Source organism: Chiloscyllium plagiosum, chromosome 4, assembly GCF_004010195.1.
Source record: "Chiloscyllium plagiosum isolate BGI_BamShark_2017 chromosome 4, ASM401019v2, whole genome shotgun sequence".
Lineage (NCBI taxonomy): Eukaryota > Metazoa > Chordata > Chondrichthyes > Orectolobiformes > Hemiscylliidae > Chiloscyllium > Chiloscyllium plagiosum.
This window is the reverse complement of record NC_057713.1, coordinates 109,338,128-109,364,144: the sequence shown is the minus strand read 5'-3', so window position 1 is coordinate 109,364,144 and position 26,017 is coordinate 109,338,128. Positions and strand designations below refer to the sequence as shown.

General features: G+C 40.1%; 1 protein-coding gene across 7 annotated transcripts in view; it reads left to right on the top strand.

The window, feature by feature from the left end:
- sugct (succinyl-CoA:glutarate-CoA transferase) overlaps nucleotides 1–26,017 on the top strand; it is a 438,232-nt gene that overhangs the window by 105,661 nt on the left and 306,554 nt on the right. For all 7 annotated transcript variants that reach the window (XR_006311489.1, XR_006311490.1, XM_043688917.1 and 4 more), the window contains exons 9-10: nucleotides 20,279–20,350; nucleotides 25,299–25,396. Coding sequence is in view for 5 of the 7 variants with exons in the window: in XM_043688917.1 (XP_043544852.1) it covers nucleotides 20,279–20,350; nucleotides 25,299–25,396 (170 nt within the window). In the remaining 2 variants the exon portion in view is untranslated. The remainder of the gene's footprint in view (nucleotides 1–20,278; nucleotides 20,351–25,298; nucleotides 25,397–26,017) is intronic.

The following is a 26,017-nucleotide window of genomic DNA, read 5'->3' as shown; positions in this document are numbered from 1 at the left end:
GTTGACTCATTGGCATTATTTATTATGTGTTTTAAACAGTTTACAGGCAGATGAGTGAAGAATACATTTAATCTTCTTGTGGTAGACATTTCTTCAAATATGGCATGATCACAAGTGCACTGTGGGAATTTGCATTCGTATCAGGCATGTCTTTTTGCTTAATTACTGACATCTGTTTGTTTGTAATATTTTTAACCCACGCAGAGTCCCCTGAAATTTCCAAGTATACATTCAAGCACTTGTTTCATTCATAAAAGAGTGTTTAGCTGTTGCAACTAGATATTCAGTTTGAAGTTACGTACATCTGGTAACCACCTCGAGAAATACAAATACCTTGGCAAACTGAAGCCGTAATTATCACTCATACTTATTTGACGTTGATTAATGAAGAGATTATAGTATAATTGAACCTTTACATTTTGAAAATATCAGAATTATTATGGTATCCTCTGTGTGTTTGTGACTTTTTGTTTCAGTTGTAAGATATTGATACATAATCAAATAAGAAGGAAAACTCTCCTATGAGATCATTTACCTAATTCCCCTCATAAGTTCTAAGCTAGCATTTGAATCACAGGTTTAGCTGGTGTCACAAATAGTAAAAGCAGTAGGAGTACCTTACCACTTTTCCATGTATTCCAAGGTTTGTTTTTATTTAGTTTTTTGATTCTATCTCCTAGTATCCCAGCTTGGGGTTAATTTCCTCCATATTAAACTGTCAAACCTTTGGCTCTGTTTTCACTATGACATTTCCCTATCAACTATACCTACATTGCCCATGCCCGTTAAAAGTATTATTCTCTCCCCAGCCAAGGCAATCATCTTCATTCCCTTAGTTCCAAGGCACATTGATTTGAATTAAAATGGTTTTAAAAAATAGTTTAAGGATTCACTATACAAGATATGATTGGACTGTTGTTGTCTTAAGATACAAGATATGATTGGACCCTGTTGTCTTAAGATAGTCTGCTCACTATTCCAGGATGATGTAGGTACACAAAATAAGCCCAACTTTTCTCTTCTACAAGGCTATATTCCTAGATTCCCTTTCACTATCTTCTGTCTCCTGAGGCAATAGTGACTGGGCTTGACATTAAGCCTGTGTTTGAATGAGTATATCACCAAAGAACCCCAGCAAAACTGAATGTGGGGGAAAATCTCTCAACTGATTAGAGCCATATCCAACACAAGGGAAGGTGATTGTCTTTGGAAGTCAGTCATCTTTGCCCAAGACATGTCAGCAGAAATTCGACAGGGGTAGTGCCTTAGACCCAAGTATCTTCAACTGTTTCATCACTGACCTTCGCTCCATCAGAAGTCAGAGAAGACATGTTGGCTGATAATTGCACAATGTTCAGCACCAGTTGTGACTCCTTACAAACTGAAGCAGTTTATTCTAACATGCAACAAGACCTGGACACCACCATCGCTCAAGCTTGTCCTGGATGTTGGTGAGTTTTCTGACCTCCTACCAGTCACTAATGTAGTTAGAGCAGAATGCCAACCCTCCATATGTTTTTCTCCACTATATCTGCCTTCCACGATGGTAATCCAGACACTGCGTGGATGGGAAGCTACTGAATCTGATTAACTCCACCAAGATGTTCAAGGACATATTTCAGGATTTTCAGAATGCCTGAAATGTATCACATGTTTACCAAAGTTGATTTCCTATGGAAAGCTTAAGTCTAGGTGAAACTGTCAAGATGGTTGAAGAAAGCACGACAAGGACTCTCTGAGGGCTTTAATTGGGAGTTTTGATTTTGAATTTGAGTCCTGGGAGCAGCATACTCAGGATTATTGCATCAAATTTTTTTTTAAAAAGTGTGGAACAAGAACAGAACTGACTGGAAAAACTCAGCAGATCTGGCAGCATCTGTGTAAAGAAAGCAAAGTTATTGTTTCGAGTCCAGTAACCCTTCAAAACTGATTGTAACTGGGAAAAGGTTAGTGTATATGCTGAAGTTGGGGTGGAGAGTGTGTGGGAAAGAGTAAACAATAGATGGCAGTGGAATCCAGGGAAAGAGTGTAAGCAGTTGGGTAGATGAAGAAATGGGTAAACATAGCCTGGCAGAATGAATAGCTGCCAGTGGGGATTGTTAGAGCTGTTTGTGGCAGTAGCCCATGTGATAACAAGGTCTGGTGTATGAGATTAGGATAGGGACATCAGAGAAGGTGCTCAAGCTCTAAAATTATTGAATTTGATATTAAGACTACAGAGTTCCCAGGTAGAAAATGAGGTGTTGTTCTTCCAGCTTGTGCTGAGCTGGCCAGGGAACATTGTAGCATATTTAAATGTTTGGCAACCAGAAGATCAGGGTCAATTTTATGGACAGAATCATAGCTGTTTTGCAAAGCCGTCGCCCAGTCTGGGCTTCATCTCCCCAGTGTAGAGGAGACCACATTGTGAGCAGCGAATACAATAGACTAGTTTGAGTGAAGTACAGGTAAATTGCTGCTTCACCTGGAAGGTGTATCTGGAGCCTTAGATTATGAGGAGGGAGGATGAAAATGGGCAGATGTTACACCTTCTGTGATTGCAGGGAAGCATTGTGGGAGAATGGGGCGATGTTGGGAGATTAGGAAGAGTGGACCAAGGTGATCTGGTAGCAATGGTCCCTACGGAGGGCTGATGAGGGGCGGGGTGTCTGGTGATGGCATCCTGCAGGAGCTGGTGGAAATGGTGGCTAATGATTCTTTGGATGTAAATGCTGGTGTGATGGTAGGTGAGGACAAAGGGGACTCTATGTGTGGGGGCAGAGAGAGGGGGTGAAGGCAGAAGTGGCAAGATGGGTCGGTCACAGGTGAGGGCTCTATCAACCATGGAGGTGAGGATTTCTTGGTCAAGGAAGATGGTGGACGTTTTGGACACCCCCTTATCGAAATTGGCATAATTTGGAACAGATGCGACAGGGCAGAGGAACTGGAGAACAGCATGAAGTCTTTACAGGAAGCAGGATATGTGAATGCATAGTCAAGGTAACTGGGAGTCAATGGGTTTGCCTATCCTCTGAAATGGAAACAGATGGTAAGGAAGGCAAGGAAGGAGTCACAGAGAGGTGAGAGCGGGATTGAAATTAGAAATGATACCTAAACATTTCTAATTCCGGACAAGACAGGGAATCAGCACTGATAATGTTGTTGAGGACTGGAGAAAGAGTTGTTGGTGGGGACTGTAGTAGGAATGGAAGAAGGAATGTTCCACGTACCCTAGAAGGAGACAGATACCATGCGGTTACTCAAAGCCAGAGCTTTAACCTGAAGAAAGTGGGGTGAGTTGAAGGAGAAGTTGTTCCAAATGACTATGAGATCAATCAGACAAAGGAGGGTGGTGGTGAATGGGGATGGTTCAGACCTTTTTCCAGGAGGAAACGAAGAGTCCTGAGACCAAGCTGATTGGGAAAGGACTTGTAACTGGATTGCTCATCCATGTAAAGAGGAAGTAGCTGGAGTGGTGACTGGGAAAAAAAGTCAACTCATTCAACAACAAGTGTGTATCTAAAGTAGAGAGAAAATACCAGAAGGAGACATCTTGAGCCAGCAAAACATTCAAAACTCAGTCAACTGTGGTATCATCATGTATTTACAAAGAGCCTTCTGGGTGCAGATTAGCTTTAACAATCACTTGTGTACTACCAGAGCCCTACCAAGCACCTCAGGTAATCAACACAGTCGTCTACATGTCAAGATGAAGTAAGAGAGAACCATTTATGCCATGCAATGGGAATCTAACATCTACCATTTATGGTTACACTGCTGAATCTCACCGAATTCTCCCACTATCAACATCCTGGTGCTCACTATTGACCAAAAACATAACTGGACCAGTCATAGAAATACTTTGGCTACAAGGACAGGTCAAAGGCTGGGAATTCCGTGGTGAATAACTCACCTTCTGAATAAGTGTGTTCACCATTTACAAGGCACAAATCAGGAATGTAATGGGATCGTCCTTACTTGCCTGAGCTAATGCAGCTCCAACAGCTTTCAAAACTCGTACAAAACTCGTAGATCCAGTACAAAACAGCTTCATTGGCACCCCATCTATGACCTTGAACATATGCAACATAGTAGGAGACAGTCACGTAATGGTGATGTCACTGGATTTGTAATCCAGAGATTTGGGTTAATAATCTGGGGATATGGATTCAAATCCTATCATGATAGCTGGTAGAATTTGAATTCAGTTAATAAATCAGGAATATAAATTGACACTACTGATGTCATTTAAAAAAAATCAGGTTCTCAAATGTCCTTCAGACATCTCATATCTGTCTTATTTGACAGATTGTCATAGGGTCAACCTTGTAAAATGACCTACCAATCATGTAGTTTAGGAGCGATAGGGATGGGCAACAAAGGCTGATTTTGGCAGTGACATTCAGGTCACATGAAAGAATAGAAACAACTCCCTGTACCAACAGACAGTGGGAGCACTATGTGTATATACAAGATAAGCTGCAGGAACTCACCAAGCTACATTGATAGCTCTTTGCAATCCCATGACCTCTAACACCAAGATGGTCAAGGGTAGCAGACGCGTGAATCGCCCGCCACCTACAAGTCCCTCTCCAAGCCCCATACAATTCTATATCTAAGTCGAAAGTTCCTTTACAGCTGCTCCTCCTGCTGCTGAGTCAAAATCGTAAAACACCCTTCCTACCAGCATTGTGGGTACACCTCTAGACAGATTGCAATACCCCAAGTAGGCAGCTCACCATCTCTTTTGCAAGGACGATTAGGGATGAGCAACAAATGCTGGCCTTGCCAGTAGTGCTCGCATTTGATCAAATAATTTTAAAAAAACACCAGCAAGAAGTAAATCAGTTATGGAGTGCCTTTTTGTGACCAGAATGTCTGGAATTATTCAAGAGGCTGTTGGATTCAGTAAGTCTGGAAATGTAAGTTGCAGTGAAAAGATGATTGTGATCATCTAAATGGACACTTGCCTCAGTGCGAATCATTTTTTCAGAAGCTGAGGTCTTGGCTTTCAGTTCAAATAGATTCTTAAAAATACCTTTGCACTATATGAAGAAAAACAGTGAGTACCCTCTGGAGTAAATGGCCAATGTTTATCAGTCAACCAACAGACGAACTGGGATCGAATTGCAAACAACCTTGGGGATGCTAGTTTTGTATTTTCATTGGATATGAGTGTCATTGCTGGACCATCTCAGATTGTCCTCAAGAAGTTGCAAGTAAATTGTCACATTAAAATGCTACAATCCACATGTTATAAGCACACCCATTGTTGTTAGAAAGGGAGAATCAGGACTTCAACCCAGTGATGAAGTGTGATGCAGCCCTAAGTCAGGGTGACCTGGAGAGGAACGTACAGGTGGTGGTGCTCCCAAGGTATGCTTCAACATGACTGTTTGTAATTGTGTTCCACATGTGAATATTTCTCATCACAGTACATAACAGAAAAATGGCAACAAGGTTAGTTTGGAATTCTTTGATATTTTATTTGAGAAATTAAAGTTTTCTTTTTGAAATTTTGGCACGAGGTATATTTGGGCACAATGAGGGAATTCAAGACCAAGAAAGATAACTGGTACAATTTTAAGCAAGCATTTCATAGTTGGCTTCAAATAAGGAATTAGGTGGGTGTAAAGTAAATGTTTTCTTCATCAAGGTGTAACCAGATACTTCTGATGTAGTGTCTAATGATCATTATGAAAGAGACCCAGTCCAATGAAATATGCAGAAATTTGAGATTCTGGCCACCTATTTCAGCATACTTCTGAAACGAATTGCACTGAGGGTTATGTTATTACACCCAATTGAAAAGCTCTAGCTTGGAGTTGCTTTAAAACTTAATGATTTAAACAAAGTACTCAAAGTCCCTGGTGTGCCAGTCTGATGGACTCAGCTTAACAGAAAACACTAAAGTAGATCTATTATTTATTACAAATAAATAAATAGAAATTACAGACAAAAACACCCTGTGAACCATCAACACATAACTGCCAGCTAAATGTCTAATCCCTTTTAAAACTGTTAGGTATATACAGATAAACACTGGTGTAGTGGGTGGAGAAGAAAATACCAGGGAAAAACCATTCAATAGCACCAGTTCACAGAATTTGATGAGATGTTCATTTTGCTTTCCAAGGCCTTATTTTCCCTCTGATTTCTTTTCTGGATTCTTCCACTTGTTGGTGTCAGCATAGAATCCCTCCAGTGTGGAAGCAGGCCATTTGGCCCATCGATACCAAACCAGTCCTCCGAAGAGCATCGCACCCAGACACAGCTCTCTACCCTACCTCTGTAATCCCACACCCACCATGGTGAATCCACCTAACTTGTACAGCTTGGATTGTGGGAAGAAACCGAAGCACCTGGAGGAAAGCCATGCAGACACGGGAGAATATGCAAACTCCACACAGTCAGTCGCTCGAGGTTGGAATCGAACCCTGGACCTGGCACTGAGAGGCAGCAGGGCTAACCACTGAGCCACTGTCAGATATTTGTCCTCAGTTTACATTAGAAGACTTTGGATAATTTCTGAGTAAGACTGGAATAAAACACACTGCTACAGTGATACTGCCATATTATCTAGGATTATGTGGTGCTGAAGGAAGAAAGAAGTGTACAAACTATGAAAAGGTCTTTACAGAAGTATTTGCTAGGTGACCAGGTTTGCAAGAATTCTCATGTTTCTTTTTGACACAAGCTTGATCATTTCTGTTCTTTTCCAGAATAGCCCCACAATCTACAATAGATTGCTCATTTTACAAGTTTGTGTTTAAACACTCCTATGACAAGATTTAGTTTGCTGAAGCCTGATGTCAGTAGTATAGGATGTGAAAGTTAAGAGTTCAATGCCGGTCATGGTCATGGTGAAAACCACCAAGATGGTAACAGTTGAATAGTATGTGAACAGAGGTATAAAGAGATACATTCTAAAAGGTGCATTCTTGTATCTAGGGGAGACTGTAGAGAAATTCCATTGATGATTTGCTTGAACAGGAAAACCAGGCAAGCGAAAGATATAACCCTGATACTCCATAGTGAGAGTCATAGTAGCAGCTACAAAGAAATGAAAATTCCCTAGTTTCAGAATCTGGAGCAAAGTAATTAGGATCTTTGAAACTAATCTGTCAAATCTCTGTCCCAACAATTAATTGGAGCTGGGAGAAAGTGAGGGCTGCAGATGCTGGAGCTCAGAGTCAAGAGTGCTGGAAAAGCACAGCAGGTTAGGCAGCATCTGAGGAGTAGGAGAATTGATGTTTCAGGTATAAGCCCTTCAGGAATTCCTGATGAAGGGCTTATGCTTGAAACATCGATTCTCCTGCTCTTCGATGCTGCCTAATCTGCTGCGCTTTTCCAGCACTACACTTTCGAATTAATTGGAGCTGTCTGTCAAAGTTCAAGGTACTCGGGTATGTTGAGAAAAGAGAGTCAAGCTTAAGGAAATGAAAGAAGGTACCTACACTGAAAGAAAGAAGTTAGGTAGATTAATTAAAGATATGTAGGATAGAAGCAGAAAGACATTTTGGCTCATAATTTCCTGAGAAACATTACTTTTGTTAAATACACATTGGTGTTAAGAGCAAGCAAATATCCCTTTGGATATAGATAATAAGTCATATGGGGAAATGATTATGTAAAAGCAAATATGCCAACAAGCCTATTAAATTTTAAATATTGATTATATTAGTTTAGTTATACACTGGGAAATTAAGTACGTGTGCTTTTATGTTTTATTTATGTGGGGAAGGAGTGTAATATATCCTAAGAGTTGAATAGTTTGTTACATTTTCTTATCTGCTACTCTCTGTTAGGAGGTATAAATAAAGTATGCTTCAACATAATTGCTTAGAGTCCGATAGGTGAGTCTTTTCTCAGTCACCAAATCCTCCTCATCCATGGAGTTAGGTCAAGAAATCTTGCGGATAACTAAAAAAATGTAGATTCCGCTACAATGTAGATCTCGTATCTGCCACTAAGAACTGTGTGGTCAGATTGGATGAGTCAGTGGGAATAAAAATAGGGTCTAGGGTTGACCTTGTGTGATGACACGGGTAAACCTCCCCCACCCCCCAATTTTAACCTCTAACACAGAAAAGATTTACCCTGTGTGGTAATCTGTGAAAATTCGAGAGGCCAAGAACTATCCCAAAGGTCACAATGTAAAGTAAAAATGAACAACGTTTTAACAGAGAATAATGAACTAACACCCATTTACAACATCTTTCTCTAACCCATCTTTTACCTTCCCTTTCTACAATACTAGTCCGATAAACCCCCTCCCCCCCACCCGATTAAGATTTACCAAACATTCAAATTTCAAAACCTGCTAGCTGTCAAGTCTTCGCCTTGTGTCTTCCTCTGTCTACTTTTCTTTTTAGGGATTATGTTTCACAGGTCACTGATTGATAGATAAAGGTACCTTTAAGAGAGCTATTCTCCGGGCAGTCTGCATGTGTTGGTGGCTTGGCATCTCTCTCTCAACTGTTCTGGTTTCCCAGCCTTCTACTCCCAAACATTGGATTGTGTCATTAGCTTTTAAGATTGTCAATATACTAAATTCAAACTTGATTGCAGTTTGGTATTTTTGGGTATAATTTAAACTGATTGGCCCAATTCGAATTTGTTTTGTCGTCTCCAGGCAGCCCAGCTAATCTAGCTGTTCAACCAAATGTTACATTGTTACCTTATTTAGAACACTTGGTGCTGTGTCAGGTAGTTCTGCTAGCTTTTATCTCTCTTAAAGGAACAGTACCCCTTACCTCCTTTATAACACTAGCAGAACAAGGGTCTACGGATACCAAATCGGTGTATAGTGAGGAATGAGTGTACACAACAGTTTCCAAGGGTCAAGGTGTTGATGAAGGGGTGCTTGGCTAGTTTTCATTATGCCCTTGCTGCTTGGGAAATCAGTCTTCAAATTTTGAAATGGGATTTGTGTTATGATTATAGAGATATGGCCTATAATTATTGAATTACCCAGTGGGAAGTCTTGTGGCTGTGACTGAATTTCAGACAATCATCTGATGTTTGCCCATTAAAAAGCTCTATGTATTTTTATTCCATGGACATGTTCCAGATGCTTGACAGCAGTGGTATTGAGCTGACACTTTGGAACCAAAATGATATTAAATACTAAGCATAAGACCTACCTGTAATCTTCAGAATGCTAATAAATCTGGATCAGTCTTTGCTTTGATGTATCTGCAACATTTATTTTATGTTGAAGATTCAATTTAATTTATAAACACATTAAAATATGTTTGAAATATTAGATCAAAAATATATTCCATTCATGCTATAAAGGACATATGCTTCTGAGAATTTAATGTCAGTTTATAAGCTTCTTAATTTTAGTATTTGAACCTAATGCAATCATTTGAATCCCAACATTAAGCAAAACCTTTTAATCTGATGAATGAAATAAGCTTTCTGAATGCCATTACATGTGTCGTGGTAAGCATAATTGAAAGGCTGCGGATTAAGCATCTATGGCAGTGAATAATTTTATCATGAAAGAAAAACACATTTGGAAGCAGTGAAATTACTAATTGTTTAAGATGAGAAAGATATAAATGCTGAAAGTCTGAAATAAACAGGTAAATACAGCCCTGTTGTAACCTGCAAATCAAAGATGGCTAGTTTATTCTGAATCCTTTTCTGTTTGTCATCTGAACTTCAATCAATTCTTCCAATTAACCTCAAAAAACACCAACAGATTTGGCTCTGCCTAACTATACTATGGTTTTCTAAGTGGTCCAATATCATGACCCTAATAATTTATTATAATATTCTACCTACTTAGATGTAAGGTTAACAGATGTGTACTTTCCTGTCTTGTCACTTCCTGGTTTCACAATTAACTGTGTCACGTTTGCTAATTTCTAAGTGCAGGACTATTCTATAATCTAGATCAAAGTTGATGTTCCTCTTGCTGTTTTTGTAGCAACTTGTAAAATATATTCTGCAAGTAAGGTCATTGGATCCAGGACATTGTTGGCCTTAATCTTGTTAATTTCTCAATACATTTTGCTAAGTTTTTAAAAAAATCCTCATTCTCACTAGACCCTTGGTTTCCACTACTTCTCGATTTTATTTTACAACCTCTTGTATGAGGAAAGAATGCTTATTTAATGTCTCGGTCACTTTTTTTCCACTCTAAAATGAAGCCTTGCAGTGCTTCTTTTGAGCGCCATTAAAGTGTATTGAAGAATCTCTCCAGAAGGTTTACTTTGGTAGGTGAATATCAACCATTCTGACCATCCCAGCAGTTATTGTATTCTCAATATTATGTGGATGCTTGAAATGCTAGCTTGGGTGACCACTTTAGTTATCTGACATTGGAAACCCGGGATCTTGGGAGATTGTTTTCATTCCACAGCTTCCAATGGTAGGTGGGTGAGTAATCAGAGATTAATGACTTGAGATACCTGACAAAAGAACCAAAGAAATGGAGAGTGAAAATAAATGCAGTGAATTGTTTTGACCCGTATTAGACCTGAAAGTCTTGTGAACGAAAGTCTAATAATAAACTTCAATGAAATTGAAATGTCATGAAAAGTAAAAAATGCAGGGCCAAGGATAAAGCATGGGCAAGTAAACTAATTAGAAAGTTATTTCATAGAGATGGCATGAACTCAAAAGCCAACTGGCCACCTCCTGTTAATTTCATTGGTGTCTAGGAATTTTTTTAATGGGATACAGGCATCAGTAGTTAAGACAGTGTTTATTGCTGATCTCTGATTGCAAGTATGAAAGTGATGGTGAACTGCCTTCTTGAACCACTGCAGTCCATGTGGGGTCGGCCCATCCACAGTGCAGTTAGGAAGGGAACGCAAGAGTTTGATCCACTGACAGTAAAGGAACAGTGATATAGGTCAGATTGATGAGTGGCTTTTAAGCAAATGTGCAAATAGTTATGTTCCCAAGCATTTGTTACCCATGTATTTCACAGTCAAAGAGCTTTAAAAGATGTAATCAGAAGACTCTTGGTGTGTTGTTACAGTGCATCTGATAGATGGTACACACTACTGTGCATCAGTGGGGAAAATTAAAAGTCGTGGTTTACGGGGGGAGGGGTTGCAATCAGGTGAGCTGCCGTGTCCTCTGGGCTGCACTAATTCAGGCAAGTGCATAGTATTCCATCACACTCCTGACTAGTGCTTCATATATGGTGGATGGATTTTGGGAGTCAGACGATGAGGTATTTCACTCCCAGCTTTCAACCCTGCTTTTTTAGCCACAGTAGTAAAATTGGTGGTCCAGTTCCATTTCTGGTCAACAGTAACGCCCAGGGCACTGATAGTGGTGATTTGACAATGGTAATGTTGGGCTATTCATGTAATTGTTTGTCAAGGGGAGATAGTTATATTCTCTGTTGATTGCGATGGTCATTGCCTGACACTTGAATGTCACAATTGTTACTTATCTCCTCAAGCTAGGGTGTTATCCTACTCTTCTCCATAGTTTCAGTACTCCTGTTCTCTGAATACTTCATATATCCTTTAATACTAATTTTCTTCAAATAATTATGTAATTTCCTTAAATTTATGGCTTTTATTCTTCATTGACAGTTGGTGACATATCTTTCAATATTCTAAGAAATCTTGCTAATTTTTTTGGAAGTCTATTAGTCTGTTCTTTAATCATAAATTTAAGTCCTATCATCTTAGTCACATCTGGAAAATTGCTATCACTACACTCTTTATTTAATCTTCAAAATGTAAAGAAATTCATCTGGTTACATCTTAACCTTTTGTGTTGTATTGAACTTACTTTCACAAATCGCTTTATTGGTTTTATATGGTGTCCTACCTGTAATACAGTAACTAAAACTATTACCAATGCTCCACCTGGAACATAATTAAGGTATCGTGCAAATTCACCATTAGCTCTTTGGACCTTGGTGTCTGTTAGAAAAAAAATACTTTCTGTGGTCTTGCCTGCAGCTATAAACAAAATTTTATTCCATTCAAACTTTTAAAGCTATTACAGTGTTTGAGGAGATTTTTTTGGAACCTCTCACACTGCAGGATCAGAGCATAATCTAGTTGACTGGTTACGAGTCCTTTTATTGTTGGCCTTTTATTTTTTTCTAACCTTCCTTGTCTCTTTTTACATTTCGTGCCTGATCTATTTTGTAAACGTAACTTCTCTTGGAGATTTGTTTTCTTAGCCCTCTCCCTCCCTTCTTCTGTTCCCTGTCACCAACTGGATCCATTCCTCCCATTGACCAACCAGGTCGTACCCTCTACTAGTCTTCACCTATCCCTACTTCGCCACCCTGCTCCTTTATCTGCAGCTCCCTCCACACCCACCCCAGTCCTGAAGAAGGGTTACACCCAAAATATCAACTTCTGCACCTCCCGATGCTGCCTGGCTTCTGTGTTCTTCCACCCTCCTACATGTCTACTTTTGGATTACAGCATCTGCAGTTTTTTTGCCTCTTTCACAACAGTGGGTCATCTCCAAGCCCTTTACAGCCATTGAAATGTAATTACCCTTGCACCAGCCAATTCTGATTTGGCAAGATACCAGCAGCAAAAAGACTGATCATCAGATAATCCATTTCAATGATAGATTGATATTGTATGAGACATTGGGGGAGCTCTGTTGGAGTTCTTCAAAATTGTTCTGTGAGGTATTTTCTATGATTAACTCATTAAACCAAGCATCATCCACCCTAACTCTTGAATTTTCAAGTAACTGAGTAATATAATGATTATTCCTGATGATAATACTGAAGATGTCTGAATTGATAGATTATAAGTTTAATTTTTGCAGTTGATAATTCTATAGGTTATTCATGAAACATTGTTACGTAAGGCAAAATGTGTTTTTTTTTAACAAAATTGTATGAGTTTATTGCACAATGAGAAACATTAGGCATGTATATGTTAGTTTTGAAAAAGCTTAACATGAACAGCAAAACAAAGTTTCAGTATTTTTCCCAGTAATACCCTTTATAGATTTACTCAGTTCCAATGTAGTTAGTATTAGTCCTATGTTAATTCCTTATATTTATTTTTTTAACTGTTGGCCGAGATACTTCTGTCCACTTCAGATGGTCCCATCAGTCTGACACCTGGACAATGTCTATACAATATTTCTCAGCTTGGTGTCTTTGCAACATAATCTGCCCTTCTGCCCGCATGAAACTTTTCTTCTGAACCAAAATTTGATTCTTCTGTGACCAGTGTCTATTTTCTCAGTATATTATTAAAGTTAAACTTTTGATGTGCAGTGCCCACGTTGTATAAAAGAACAAAGAGTTATTGTTTGGAATTCTCATCCCCAGTGAGCATTGGAGGCTGCAAATTATTGAGTATGTTCAGAGCAGATTTTTAATCAAGAAGGGAACGGAGGATTAGGGTTAAGGTAAAACCTATCTTATTCAGAATAACAGAACAGTGAGTTAGAGGCCACATTCAGATCAGCTGTGATTTTATTGAATAGTGGAGCAAGCAGAAAGGTCTTATGGTCAACTCATCTTACTACTTATGTTCTTTAATCACTGCTACAATATACATGATTCATATGGATGAACTAATAGGGTGAGGATTACAACTGATTTATACTGGTGAATGGCGTGGTTAAAACTCAGTGGTAACATATGATAATACATAGCCCCCAATAGCTAGCTTTGACTGGTTGAACGCAAATTTTCTACACTGGAAAACGTATGGTCCATATCTAACAGAAGGTGAATATAAAAATAAAAATATCTGCATGTTGTTGAGTCAATTTGTTACCAGTTTGGATTGGAGGCTCTGGGATATGATGAACTCAGACAGTAGACCATTTGTAAAGGAATCTGAAGTCTTATCTGCGTAGCAGAGCAGATGAAACATGAGCATAATCTGAAGGATGTTTTGTTTCTTGCATTTTATGGCAGCAGCTAAATAGTGCTTCGTTTTAGCAAACCTAGATTGATAAGTCCCCGGGGCCTGATGGTCTACATCCCAGGGTACTGAAGGAGGTGGCTCGAGAAAAGGTTGCGCTTCGGCGGGGCGGTGTGGACTTGTTGGCCCGAAGGGCCTGTTTCCACACTGTAAGTAATCTAATCTGATCAAAAAAAACGTGGATGCGTTGGTGATTATTTTCCAGAGTTTGATAGATTCGGGATCTGTTCCTGCAGATTGGAGGGTGGCTAATGTTGTACCACTTTTTAAGAAAGGTGGGAGAAAGAAAGCAGGAAATTATAGGCCAGTTAGTCTGACCTCAGTGGTTGGAAAGATGCTGGAGTTTATTATGAAGGATGAAATTACGACACATCTGGATAGTAGTAATAGGATATGTCAGAGTCAGCATGGATTTATGAAGGGGAAATCATGCTTGACTAATCTTCTGGAATTTTTTGAGGATGTAACTCTCAAGATGGACGAGGGAGATCCAGTAGATGTAGTGTACCTGGACTTTTAGAAAACTTTTGATAAAGTCCCACATAGGAGGTTAGTGAGCAAAATTAGGGTGCATGGTATTGGGGGCAAAGTACTAACTTGGATTGAAAGTTGGTTGGCTGACAGGAAATAAAGAGTAGTTATAAACGGCATTTCGGAATGGCAGGCAGTGACCAGTGGGTTACTGCAGGGATCAGTGCTGGGACCACAGCTTTTTACAATATATATTAATGATATAGAAGATGGTATTAGTAATAACATTAGCAAATTTGCTGATGATACTAAGCTGGGTGGCAGGGTGAAATGTGATGAGGATGTTAGGAGATTACAGGGTGACCTGGACAGGTTAGGTGAGTGGTCAGATGCATGGCAGATGCAGTTTAATGTGGATAAATGTATGGTTATCCACTTTGGTGTCAAGAACAGGGAGGCAGATTACTACCTAAATGGAATCAATTTAGGTAAAGGGGCAGTGCAAAGAGACCTGGGTGTTCTTGTACCCCAGTCAATGAAGGTAAGCATGCAGGTACAGCAGGTGGTGAAGAAGGATAATAGCATGCTGGCCTTCATAACAAGAGGAATTGACTATAGAAGCAAAGAGGTTCTTCTGCAGCTGTACAGGGCCCTGGTGAGACCACACCCAGAATACTGTGTGCAGTTCTGGTCTCCAAATTTGAGGAAAGACATTCTGGCTATTGAGGGAGTGCAGCATAAGTTCACGAGGTCAATTCCTGGAATGGTGGGACTACCTTTTACTGAAAGACTGGAGCGACTGGGCTTGTGTACCCTTGAGTTTTGAAGACTGAGATGGGATCTGATTGAGACATATAAGATTATGAAAGGATTGGACATTCTGGAGGCAGGAAACATGTTTCCGCTGATGGGTGAGTGCCGAACCAGAGGACATAGCTTAAAAATACGGGGTAGACCATTTAGGACAGAGATGAGGGGAACCTTCTTCACCCAGCGAGTGGTGGCTGTATGGAATGTTCTGCTCCAGAGGGCAGTGGAGGCCCAGTCTCTGGATTCATTTAAGAAAGAGTTGGATAGAGCTCTCAAGGATAGTGGAATCAAGGGTTATGGAGATAAGGCAGGAACAGGATACTGATTAAGGATGATCAGCCATGATCAAATTGAATGGTGGTGCAGGCTCGAAGGGCAGAATGGTCTACTCCTGCACCTATTGTCTAGATGGGTCAGTTTTAAAAAGGGGGTCCTTATTCATTAATTATGTGTTATGCCATGTTCTAGAATATTATGAACTTTGAGTGAATGATTTTATTTTTAAAAGATTGATACAAATAGATGACTAAAATAGATGCTGGAAATTGTGGTTTTTGGTATTTGAGCTTTAGACAGTCTTAAATATGGACATTCACAACCATGCTGGAATTTGTAAATCCACTAATTTAAGATGGATTTATAAATTCATTTAAGACGCAAAAGAACGATAGAATTTTCGCTGGCCTGTCTCTCTCTCTAATGTCACCCTGGATAAAAGGGAACATCAAAACTCAATGCCTGTAAGACAGATGTGAATGGATCCTATCAATATTCCTTTGGTATTATGATGGCTTCCTTCATCTAAACCATACTGGGTGAATTGCAAAGTATTAAACAAAAGCAGTACGTGAAATCACAAACCTCTTTGGAAAAAGAACTTGGAGATGTCATGTGATAAGAAGCCATTTTGATGTTTGCTTTTAAACTCAGAAATAACTGACAAACTTCCACTTAAAGGTTGTGAATAAGCTTAAAGACATTAAGCAGCCAAAATAATTAACAACATACCTTAAAGTGGGCTACCTTTCATAGGGAAGGATTTCTACAACCTGTTTTAACTTTGTCTAACTGAGAACCAATCTCTAGAAATTCAACTACAAGAAACTTCACAGTTTTCAGCATGTTACTTGCTTTCAAAGATCTTCAGATTAATTAAGAAACTGCCAACCTGCCACAAAAGGGACTGAAATAATTGTCTGGAGCCGACATATTTGCTGCCTTAAATAGGATAAAAGATTCTTTAAATTTGGCCTCAGAGAATAGCACTGATGTGTATCTGATCTGAAGGTAATTTTCATTATTGTTGTAGCTACGAAGTATGGTTGACTGTGCGAGGTGAAACGGGAACTCTACTGAAAGCACAGCAACTGCTCAACTTTTGCAACCCCCTCAATCAGTACCCAGCATAATGTCTTGTGTACCAATGGTCTATTCTTGATGAAGGGCTTTTGCCCGAAACGTCGATTTTCCTGCTCCTCGGATGCTGGCTGAACTGCTGTACTTTTCCAGCACCACTCTAATCTAGAATCTGGTTTCAAGCATCTGCAGTCCTTGTATTTACCGTACCAATGGTCAAGTCTGTCCCTAATATGTGTAGGGAGATTCCATCTGTAGTGAGCCATTATTGGCTCCAAAACTCAGATGTAATTGGCAAAGAACATCTCAGTATTTAGAATGAGATGAGAAGTCTGATTCTATCTGTGCTGAAGCCACAAGAGTTGTAATACTGAGGGGTGGTAGGAAAGGGAATACTTATAATTGCACAAAAGAATGCATGTGGGTGTCATGTTGAAATGTTACTGATAGACTTTTTTTATCTGGTGGTTCTTGGTTACTTTGTGACAACCTACCTTTTAGTTCATTTGCAGATGAATGGATGCGATACCATGCTAGTTGAATGGGGACACAATGATTACAATTCTTTCCCTGCTACAGGTGGTATTGCCTTTAAGTCTAGGGTGCAATCTAAGAGTATGTTGCATTAATAAACACATTCCTGTCATCACCATTTACCCCTTCATCTTTGTCGTTCTCCTTGAAATACTGAGTAGGATATGCATTTGTGCCTTGTTTCTCTTACAAGGTCAAACTCTTGGAAAATGTGCAAATTTCATCACATCATGGCCATTTGGGATGCTTTCTTCCTGGTATGTACTGAAGAATGACTCCAGATCTAACTAAGCATATCTTCAGTATGTCACTGGTTTATTCAATCAGATATTCGTTGTTGTGCTTCATAACCAGGCTTCTGGTCATCAGCCAAGTTTGTAGTGGCTATCCCTCATATTCTTTCAGATCCAAACTTTAGTTATGGCAGAATGCAGTGTCATTGCAACTGTCTGGGAATATTGCACATACCTGAAGATATATCTGTCTGTTATACTACAGTAATTGCATATTAGAGTCATAGCGATACACAGCACGGAAACACATCCTTCGGTCCAACTTGTCCATGCCGACCAGATATTCTATATAAATCTAGCCCCATTTTCCAGCTTTTGGCCCATATCCCTCCAAATCTTTTTTATTCATATACTCATCCAGATGCCTTTAAATGTTGTAATCGTACCAACCTCCTCCAATTCCTCTAACAGCTGATTCCTTACATGCACCAATCTCTGCATGAAAAAATTGATGACCTTGCATTTGACAAATATTCCTGGTCTATCTGTGTGTGTGCATTGCTATTTGTCTGCAATCAATGGTATGCTGCACTATGGGACATCAGCCTGAGATACAACGCCAGCTCTTGCTTATTTTGACAGGCGATGTTGACATAATTGCCTACCCTGGAAAATCCATCAAGTACCTGACTTAGGCATTTATGGGGCACTAACAGGGGGTCATGGATACATCTTTAGTAACACACTGGAAGAATCTAGCTGCAAAAAATTTAGGATATTTATGAATTTAACAGTCACTAATAGTGTATTGCCACTACAGAACAGGAGGTATTTGCCATCATCTGACCTGACAATTTGAGCACAGGTGTTTCTAGATTACGAGGAAATTCAGCAAGTGCCTAGAGACCCTGTAGTGATACTATGAGCTGCAGCATCCTGCTATATTGCCATCTGTGCTATCCAACCTCAGGCTTCAAAACAGGCTTCTGGTTCTGCCAAGATGGCTGGACATCCAAGGTTTTACGTAAGGTAGGCAAGTTGCCACCTAGTCTCGTATTTGAAAATCTTTCCAAATGTAAATTCAAATTCAAATTATGAATTAAAAAAAAAGTTTTTAGTCAGTGTTCTGTTTCAAAAATGTTTCAATAACTTTAAAAATCCCAACTTTTAGCAAACTTAGCTTAGGTACACTTGGTGATATTTTTGGGAAAGTGTTTGGAGTTTTGGTGTTTTCCTGCCTGCCATCTGAAGAGATGTCAGGGAACACAGCACAGAGCTGTTTAAAGATCCGAATCAGTTGGAATTTAGACACAAGCCCTGGATAAGGGTGAAAGACCACATCAGAGAGCTAGGTTGCAGCTCCGTAGCCCCAGCAGTGCTGGTGGCATTAGTGGCCAGAACTGAGACAGAAGGCACTTTCTAGATTTGACATCCTAAAATCCAAGCCAAGAGTAGAGATCTCATGGTTATGAGGTCTGTGGAGGGAAGAGTGTTTGTACATGTGGAGAGCAACTAGATGTGATGAAGTTGTTGAGAAGTATGGGGAAGGAGGAGATGGAGATAGGTAGGGCACACCCAATACTGACACCCCTGCATCCTACGCAAGGCCCAAGTGGAGTGATCTATCAGACATGCCCCCTGCCTAGTGAACTCCTCCCACCAGCCTCAAAATTGAGTCCATTTAAGGACCCCTCAATTGGGGTGAGAATTAGGATCACCCTAGTCCTTGTTCCAGGGGTGTATAAGAGTGTGGCAGGAAGATCACCTTGGGAACTTTGCATGTCCCCTCTGCCTGAAAAATCACTGGCAGGAGATCCATAAAATTCTATCCATTTATTAACAATGAACGTTTAACTTAGACCTAATTGCTATTTCACAGTCCAGGGCCAGAGGAGATAGAAGTTGACCATGTTTACTGTTTTGTTGGTCTCTTCCAGTCTCTCTCAGCTCCTGCAAATATGAAACCTGTTTCACAGAATTCACACAATAATTGTTGTTCAAAGGGATATATGACAGTCTTACTAGGGCACAGAGAAAGCTGTCTCAGTCTAGATGCTTCTCTTTTACCCACATTGTAATGACTCCACCATATCTAGTTTGTTTCTTGGTCCTTATCCAGAGATTAGTGCTGATGCCCACTACACTGAGAGCAAAACACATCACTGAATGTAGCAAGAACTATGTATGGTATAGCATTTTTGCAACTTTGAATCTCTGCCAGTCTTGTTTCAGTTTGGTAATTTGAACGAGGCTTTTTGGGCAGAGGCTGATGCCAGTGTGCTGTGGAAGGGTTGGCTTTGGCCTTTTGACTCCATGTACATAAAAGTCAAGTCAGAAAGAATTTCAGCTGGTTTTTACTTCTGGAGTGCTTAGCAACAATGACTTTAATTTCCTTATAGCAGAAGCTTCTTGAAATTAAAACCTTGAGCATTGAGTTGTTCACCCTTAACATTATAACTCGGTATTTCAGTCTTTCAGTTTCCATTTGCTCCAATAATTGATATTTCTAGTGTTGACTTATTTGGATTTAAATTGTCAGTCGTTCCTATAGAGTCTGATATATTTTGCTTTGAAACCAAGAAGAGCAAAGTTTTAACAGCAGCATCCACAGTTTGGGGAAAAAAAGTATTAGCACTTTTACATGGGTGCTGTCATGCATATAGCAGTGCTCTGCTAAGGCAAGGATGAATGCTGCAGAATGAAAAGAGCAGTAAAACTGTCATAAGTTTTGATTCTGCAGCTAATTCAGTATCTGACTTGAATCTTCCACATTTGTCTAAACTCGTGCTTGCTCGAATTTTCATTTTTTAAAATTTGATACAAGTTTAGGATAATCCCAGATCACTCACTATATTTTGCTGGAGAAATCGCCCTGCTTTTATTGATAGAAATCATTATTTTATTGAATAGGCTTTGTTAATAAACTTTAGCTGCATCTTGCTTTTAAGTCTCAGCTTCAACCCCAAACAAGTATTGACCTTGCTACTTTCTACTTTGTAGGCTTTTAAGACAAAGGATGGCTATCTTGTGGTTGGGACTGGAAATGATCGACAATTTTCAGTTGTTTGTAAGGTAAGTTCCATTTTCTTTTAACTTGTACATGCATGATGGGAATAAGTTATAATAAGACCATTTCTGTTTGTGTTCTCTGTGTAAGGTTGCAGTTGTCAGAAATTGTTCACTATGCCATTGTTAACCAGAGTAGTCTTTGCTCATGTGAAAGTTTGTTGTCTCAAGTTGCAGAATCCCATCCAAAGCTGCATGAATATTGCAACTGTGTCAGCAAGAGGTAATTTCTCTTAATGCTGACAGCTCACTGAACCACAAAGAACCCCTATAGAACTCGGTCTATCCAAACTAGACTTAGTTATGCTGTTTCGAATATACACAACGGTCCTAATAAACAAACCCCTTAAACACAGCAAAAATGAAACAAAGACTTACAGGTTGAAGTTAGAAGGGCAGAAGGAGACAAAGTTTAGCAGCCTGTTTCCACACAGCCCACTGCTGCACTCCCTAACTAGCTCTGGACTGAACTGCTTAACTTAACTTCAGTTTCCAGGACTGGCCACTCCCCTTTCATTATACAGGTCACTTCTAAACATAAAAGCTTTGGTCAAAAGTCTCATCTGTTTACCTATAAGCAAAAAGGCCTCTCAATAACCTTTTAAGAAACCCAGCCATTTCAGAGCCCGGAGTGTTTTATGCCCCCTCTGAAAAAAATTAAAGACACCGTATTCCTGAGAAAAGGAGCAGCTTTTAGCAAAAAAGGACCAGCTTTGTGACAACAGCCTCAGAAGTACATCCCTGCTTTTATTTTCAAGTCCTCTCAAATTAAATGCCATCATTGCATTTGCCTTCCTAACTACTGACTCAACCTGCAAGTTTATCTTGGGAGAATCCTGGACTAGAACTCCCAAATCTCTTTGCACTTCTGATTTCTGAATTTTCTCCCCATTTAGTGAATAGTCCATGCCTCTATTCTTCCTACCAAGGTACATGACCTCACACTTCCCCATGTTGTACTCCATCTGCCACTTCTTTGCCCAGTCTCCTAACTTGTCCAAGTCCTTCTGCAGCCTCCCCGCCTCCTCAATGCTTCCTATCTGGCTATCTACCTTGTATTATTTGCAAACTTAGCCAGAATACCCTCAGTTCCTTCATATAGATCATTAATTTATAAAGTGAAAAGTTGTGATCCCAACAGTGAGCTTTGCAGAACACCACTTGTCACCAGCTGTCACCTTGAGAAGGACCTTTTTTTCCCTACTCTCTGCTTTCTGCCTGACAGCCAATCTTCTATCCATGAAGGCACCTTGCCTCTAACACCATAGACCCTTATCTTATTCAGCATCCTCCTGCGCGGCACCTTGTGAGAGGCCTTCTTGAAGTTCAGGTAGATGACATCCATTGGCTCTCCTTGGTCTAATCTGCTCATTACTTCCTCATAGAATTCTAGCAGATTAGTCAGGCATGACCTCCCCTTGATGAAACCATGCCCTATTTTACCATGCACTTCCAAGTATTCAGAAATCTCATCTATGACTGTGGATTCCAGGATCTTACCCATAACCGAGGTTAGGCTGATTGGTCTGTAATTTTCCTCCTTCTGCCTTACTCCTTTTTTAAGCAGGGGTGCTCTATTAGCAATTTTCCAGTCCTCTGGACCTTCCCTGATTCTAGTGATTCCTGAAAGATCACCACTAATGCCTCCACTATCTCTTCAGCTATCTCCCTTAGAACTCTAGGGTGTATTTCATCTGGTCCAGGTGATTTATCCACCTTTAGACCATTCAGTTTTTCTAGCCCCTTCTCCTTGGTGATGGCCACCATACCCAGCTCTGCTCCCTCACTCTCTTGAATTTCTGGGTACTTACTCATATCTTCCACTGTGAAGACTGACGTGAAGTAATTATTCAGCTCCTCAGCCATTTCTTTGTTCCCCACTATTATCTCTCCTGCGCCATTTTCCAGTGGCCCAATGTCCACTTTTGCCTCTCTTCTGCCCTTTACATATGTAAAGAAACTTTACAGTCTTCCTTTATGTTGCTGGCTAATTCACCCACCTATTTAATCTTCTCCCTCCTTATTTCTTTTTTGTTGCCCTCTTTTGGTCTTTGTAAGCTTCCCAATCCTCTGGCTTCCAACTGTTTTTGGCTACATTACATGCTTCCTCTTTGCTCTTATGCTATCCCCAACTTGCCTAGTCAGCTATGTTTGCCTCATTCTCCCTGTACTGTGCTGCTTTTTCTTTGGGGTGAATCTCTGCTGTGTCTACTGAATTACTCCCAGAAATTCCTTCCATTGCTATTCCACTGTCTTTCCTGCTAGGTTCCTCTCCCAGTCAATTCTACCCAGTTCCTCTCTTATGCCTCTGATTATACCTCTCTTGCTCAAATTGCAGAGTAATTTTGATCATGTTATGATCACTGCCTAAGAGTTCCTTCACCTTAATCTCCCGTATCAAGTCTGTCTCATTGCACAACACTAAATCCAGTATTGCTTGTTCCCTAGTGGGGTCCATCTCAAGATGCTCCAAAAAGCCATCCTGTAAACATTCCACAAGTTCCTTTTCTTGCAAACCACTGCAAACGTGATTTTCCCAGTCCACCTGTATATTGAAATTTCCCCATGATCACTGTAACTTTGCTTTTCCTCCGCATCTTTTCTATCTTCTGGAGTATCTTGCGCCCCAATTCCCAACTACTGTTTGTAGGCCTATACATGACTCCAACTATGATTTTTTAAAAATCTTTGCGGTTCCTCAATTCTACCCCCACAGATTCTGCAACATCTGATCCTACTTTGTTTCTTACTAATGATTTAATTTCATTTCTTACTAATAGGACAACCCCACTAGCCTATCTTTTCAATAGGATGTATATCCTTGAATATTCAGCTCCCAATCCTGATCCCCTAACAGCCATGTCTCCATGATGCCCACCACGTCATACCTGCCAATTTCAATCTGCGCCACAGGTTCATTTACCTTATTCCTTATATTACATGCGTTCAGATATAACACTTGTATTAACTGTCCCTCTTTTCCTTGTCATTCATTTGTCCAGTGTACTTCAAGCTTGATTGCTAACCCTTTCCAGATATTCTGTCCTATTTGTGTCTGTGCAGGAGATTTTAATAGGCTGTCCTGAGTTCTGCACTCTTACTACCTCTTTTTATTTGGGTCTTCTAATTTCTTCTATGACTGATGACACCCCCCCACCGGCGCCTTTTATTTTAAAGCCCTGTCTACAGCCTTAGTTATGTAACTCACGAAGACTCTGGTCCCAACAGGGTTCAGATGAAGATCGTCCCATTGGAACAGGTCCCTTCTTCCCCAGTACTGGTGCCAATAACCCATGAATTCGAACCCATTTCTCCCACACCAATCTTTGAGCCATAGATTTACCTGCTTAATCTTTTTGACCCTGTGCCAGTTAGCTCATGGCTCAGGTACCTTTTTGGTTCTGCTTTTTAATTTTGCTCCTAACTGTTCATATTCTCTTAGCAGAACCTCTGCCCTAGTTTTATCTATGTCGCTGGTACCCACGTGGACCATGACCACCGGATCTTTACCGTCCCACTCCTAGTTCCTCTGCAGCCCAGATGAGATATCAAGAGGCATAAGGCAACCAACCCCAATTTATGGGAGCTGCTCACAGCTTGGTGACACTAAGGTAGATAAGTTAAAAACAGCACAAGCAAGTTTAGCATCAACCAAGCACAAATTCACTTTGAACCATAATTTCCATACTTGACCATAATGAAAAATAGGAGAAAGTGAGGACTGCAGATGCTGGAGATCAGAGCTAAAAAATGTGTTGCTGAAAAAGCGCAGCAGGTCAGGCAGCATCAAAGGAGCCGGAGAATCAACGTTTCGGGCATAAGCCCTTCTTCAGGAGTCCCCTACTAAAGTACTACAGGTGAATCAGTCTGTTATATTGGAAAAAATGTGTCATTTAGGTAAATTTTAGGTCATCTACACTTTATTGAATGAACCACCTTTTTGTCCATTGGGATTGGTGAAAGTACCCAGACAGCCAGGACAGCACTTTCTGTTACTCAAAGCAGTCTCTCTGCTACCCTATGTTATAGTCCTGTCGGTTGGTAGAACTCCTCATATTTCCTTTCACCTTTTCATGAGCAAAGTGGTGAAAGGAGTCCCTGAGTAGTGAATCTGGCACATGATTAATGTTAGTGACATCACTGCTTCTGTCTTGAAAATATCTGGCTATTTAGAAATTCAAGTATATTATCACCATCATTGAATCAGTTCTTAGATTGATGCTGGAACTTCTGTCTCTTCGATGAGAAATCTTGATCAAAAAGCCATGTCTTCTGTCAAGCAAGTAGAAAGTTCTTCCTATGTTTATAGCACCAGTTTCTGGACTAAGGCCAATTAAAGTTCGATAGCCTCTTGTTTAATCAGATCCACCACAATCACTCTTTAGACACTTTGTTTCCTTTGCCAAATCTGTCCATGAATAAAGAATTTGGATGGGAATTATCTTTCTCAGATACTTGGCTGCTGCAATTTGCAAATGGTTCATTGCCAGCAATGCTGTGATTGGAAACCCAGGACGGAAAGAATACAGAAAAGCTAAAGTGAATCCACAAGTAATGTGAGGGTGAAACGTAGGGTGCATGGAACTTGGTGTAATACAGGGTGTGTTAAGGAGTGAAGCTTTGAATGGGTTGGAGTTGTTGAGAACCACAGAGATGTGTTTCAGTAAAAATAAGGTTATTCCAAAGACTCTCAAAACATTTGATTATGTTTTATTGAAGCAGCTTCATGAAAAGAGAGAGAATGTGTGGTTCCCACCGGCTCTTCAGCCTACGCTTTAAGTCTCTGTCACCTCCATTAAGTACCTCTCTGGCTTTCTGTTCTATGTGATGCACAAATTGTGCATAAGTACTCTTTGGTTTGTAGTCTAATCACAAGATGTAGCTGTTGCATTTAGTTGAGATTGCACAGAATTTCATCCACATTTATCAATTAACTATTTTCATTGTTCATTAGATCTTATCCTTACCTGCACTCAGTCAAGATCCCAGATTCAAGACAAACAAGCTCCGTGTTCAAAACAGAAAAGAACTTATTGATATCCTATGTGCAAGGTTAGTGGTTAGTAATGGACATTGACTATGAGTTATGATACATAATTTGGTGAAGTAACTGCCCTATTATTATGGAAGGCTCTGCACTGTTAAAAGCTTAATGCAGGAACATTTTAGTACAAGACATTATTCATATTTTTTTTAAAATACCTTGGGACATTCTATGAAATGGTACACAAATAGAGGTTATGATGTGTAAATATTTTTCTTTGCTCTGACGACTTAGTTAATTGCTGCAGGCCTTGCCCTATGCACTATTAAAACAGTTGTACTCTCGAGAGTCAGTGAGCCTTTGTACCAAACAGAAGAGCAACAACCTCATTGAACTTCAAATTTCTTTCCCATTTAGAGTCATAGAGATGTACAGCATGGAAACAGACCCTTCGGTCCAACCTGTCCATGCCGACCAGATATCCCAACCCAATCTAGTCCCACCTGCCAGCACTCTCCAAACCTCTCCTACCCATCCAAATGCCTCTTAAATGTTGCAATTGTCCCAGCCTCCACCACATCTGCTGGCAGCTCATTCCATACACGTACCACCCTCTGTGTGAAAAGGTTGCCCCTTAGGTCTCTTTTATATCTTTCCCCTCTCACCCTAAACCTATGCCCTCTAGTTCT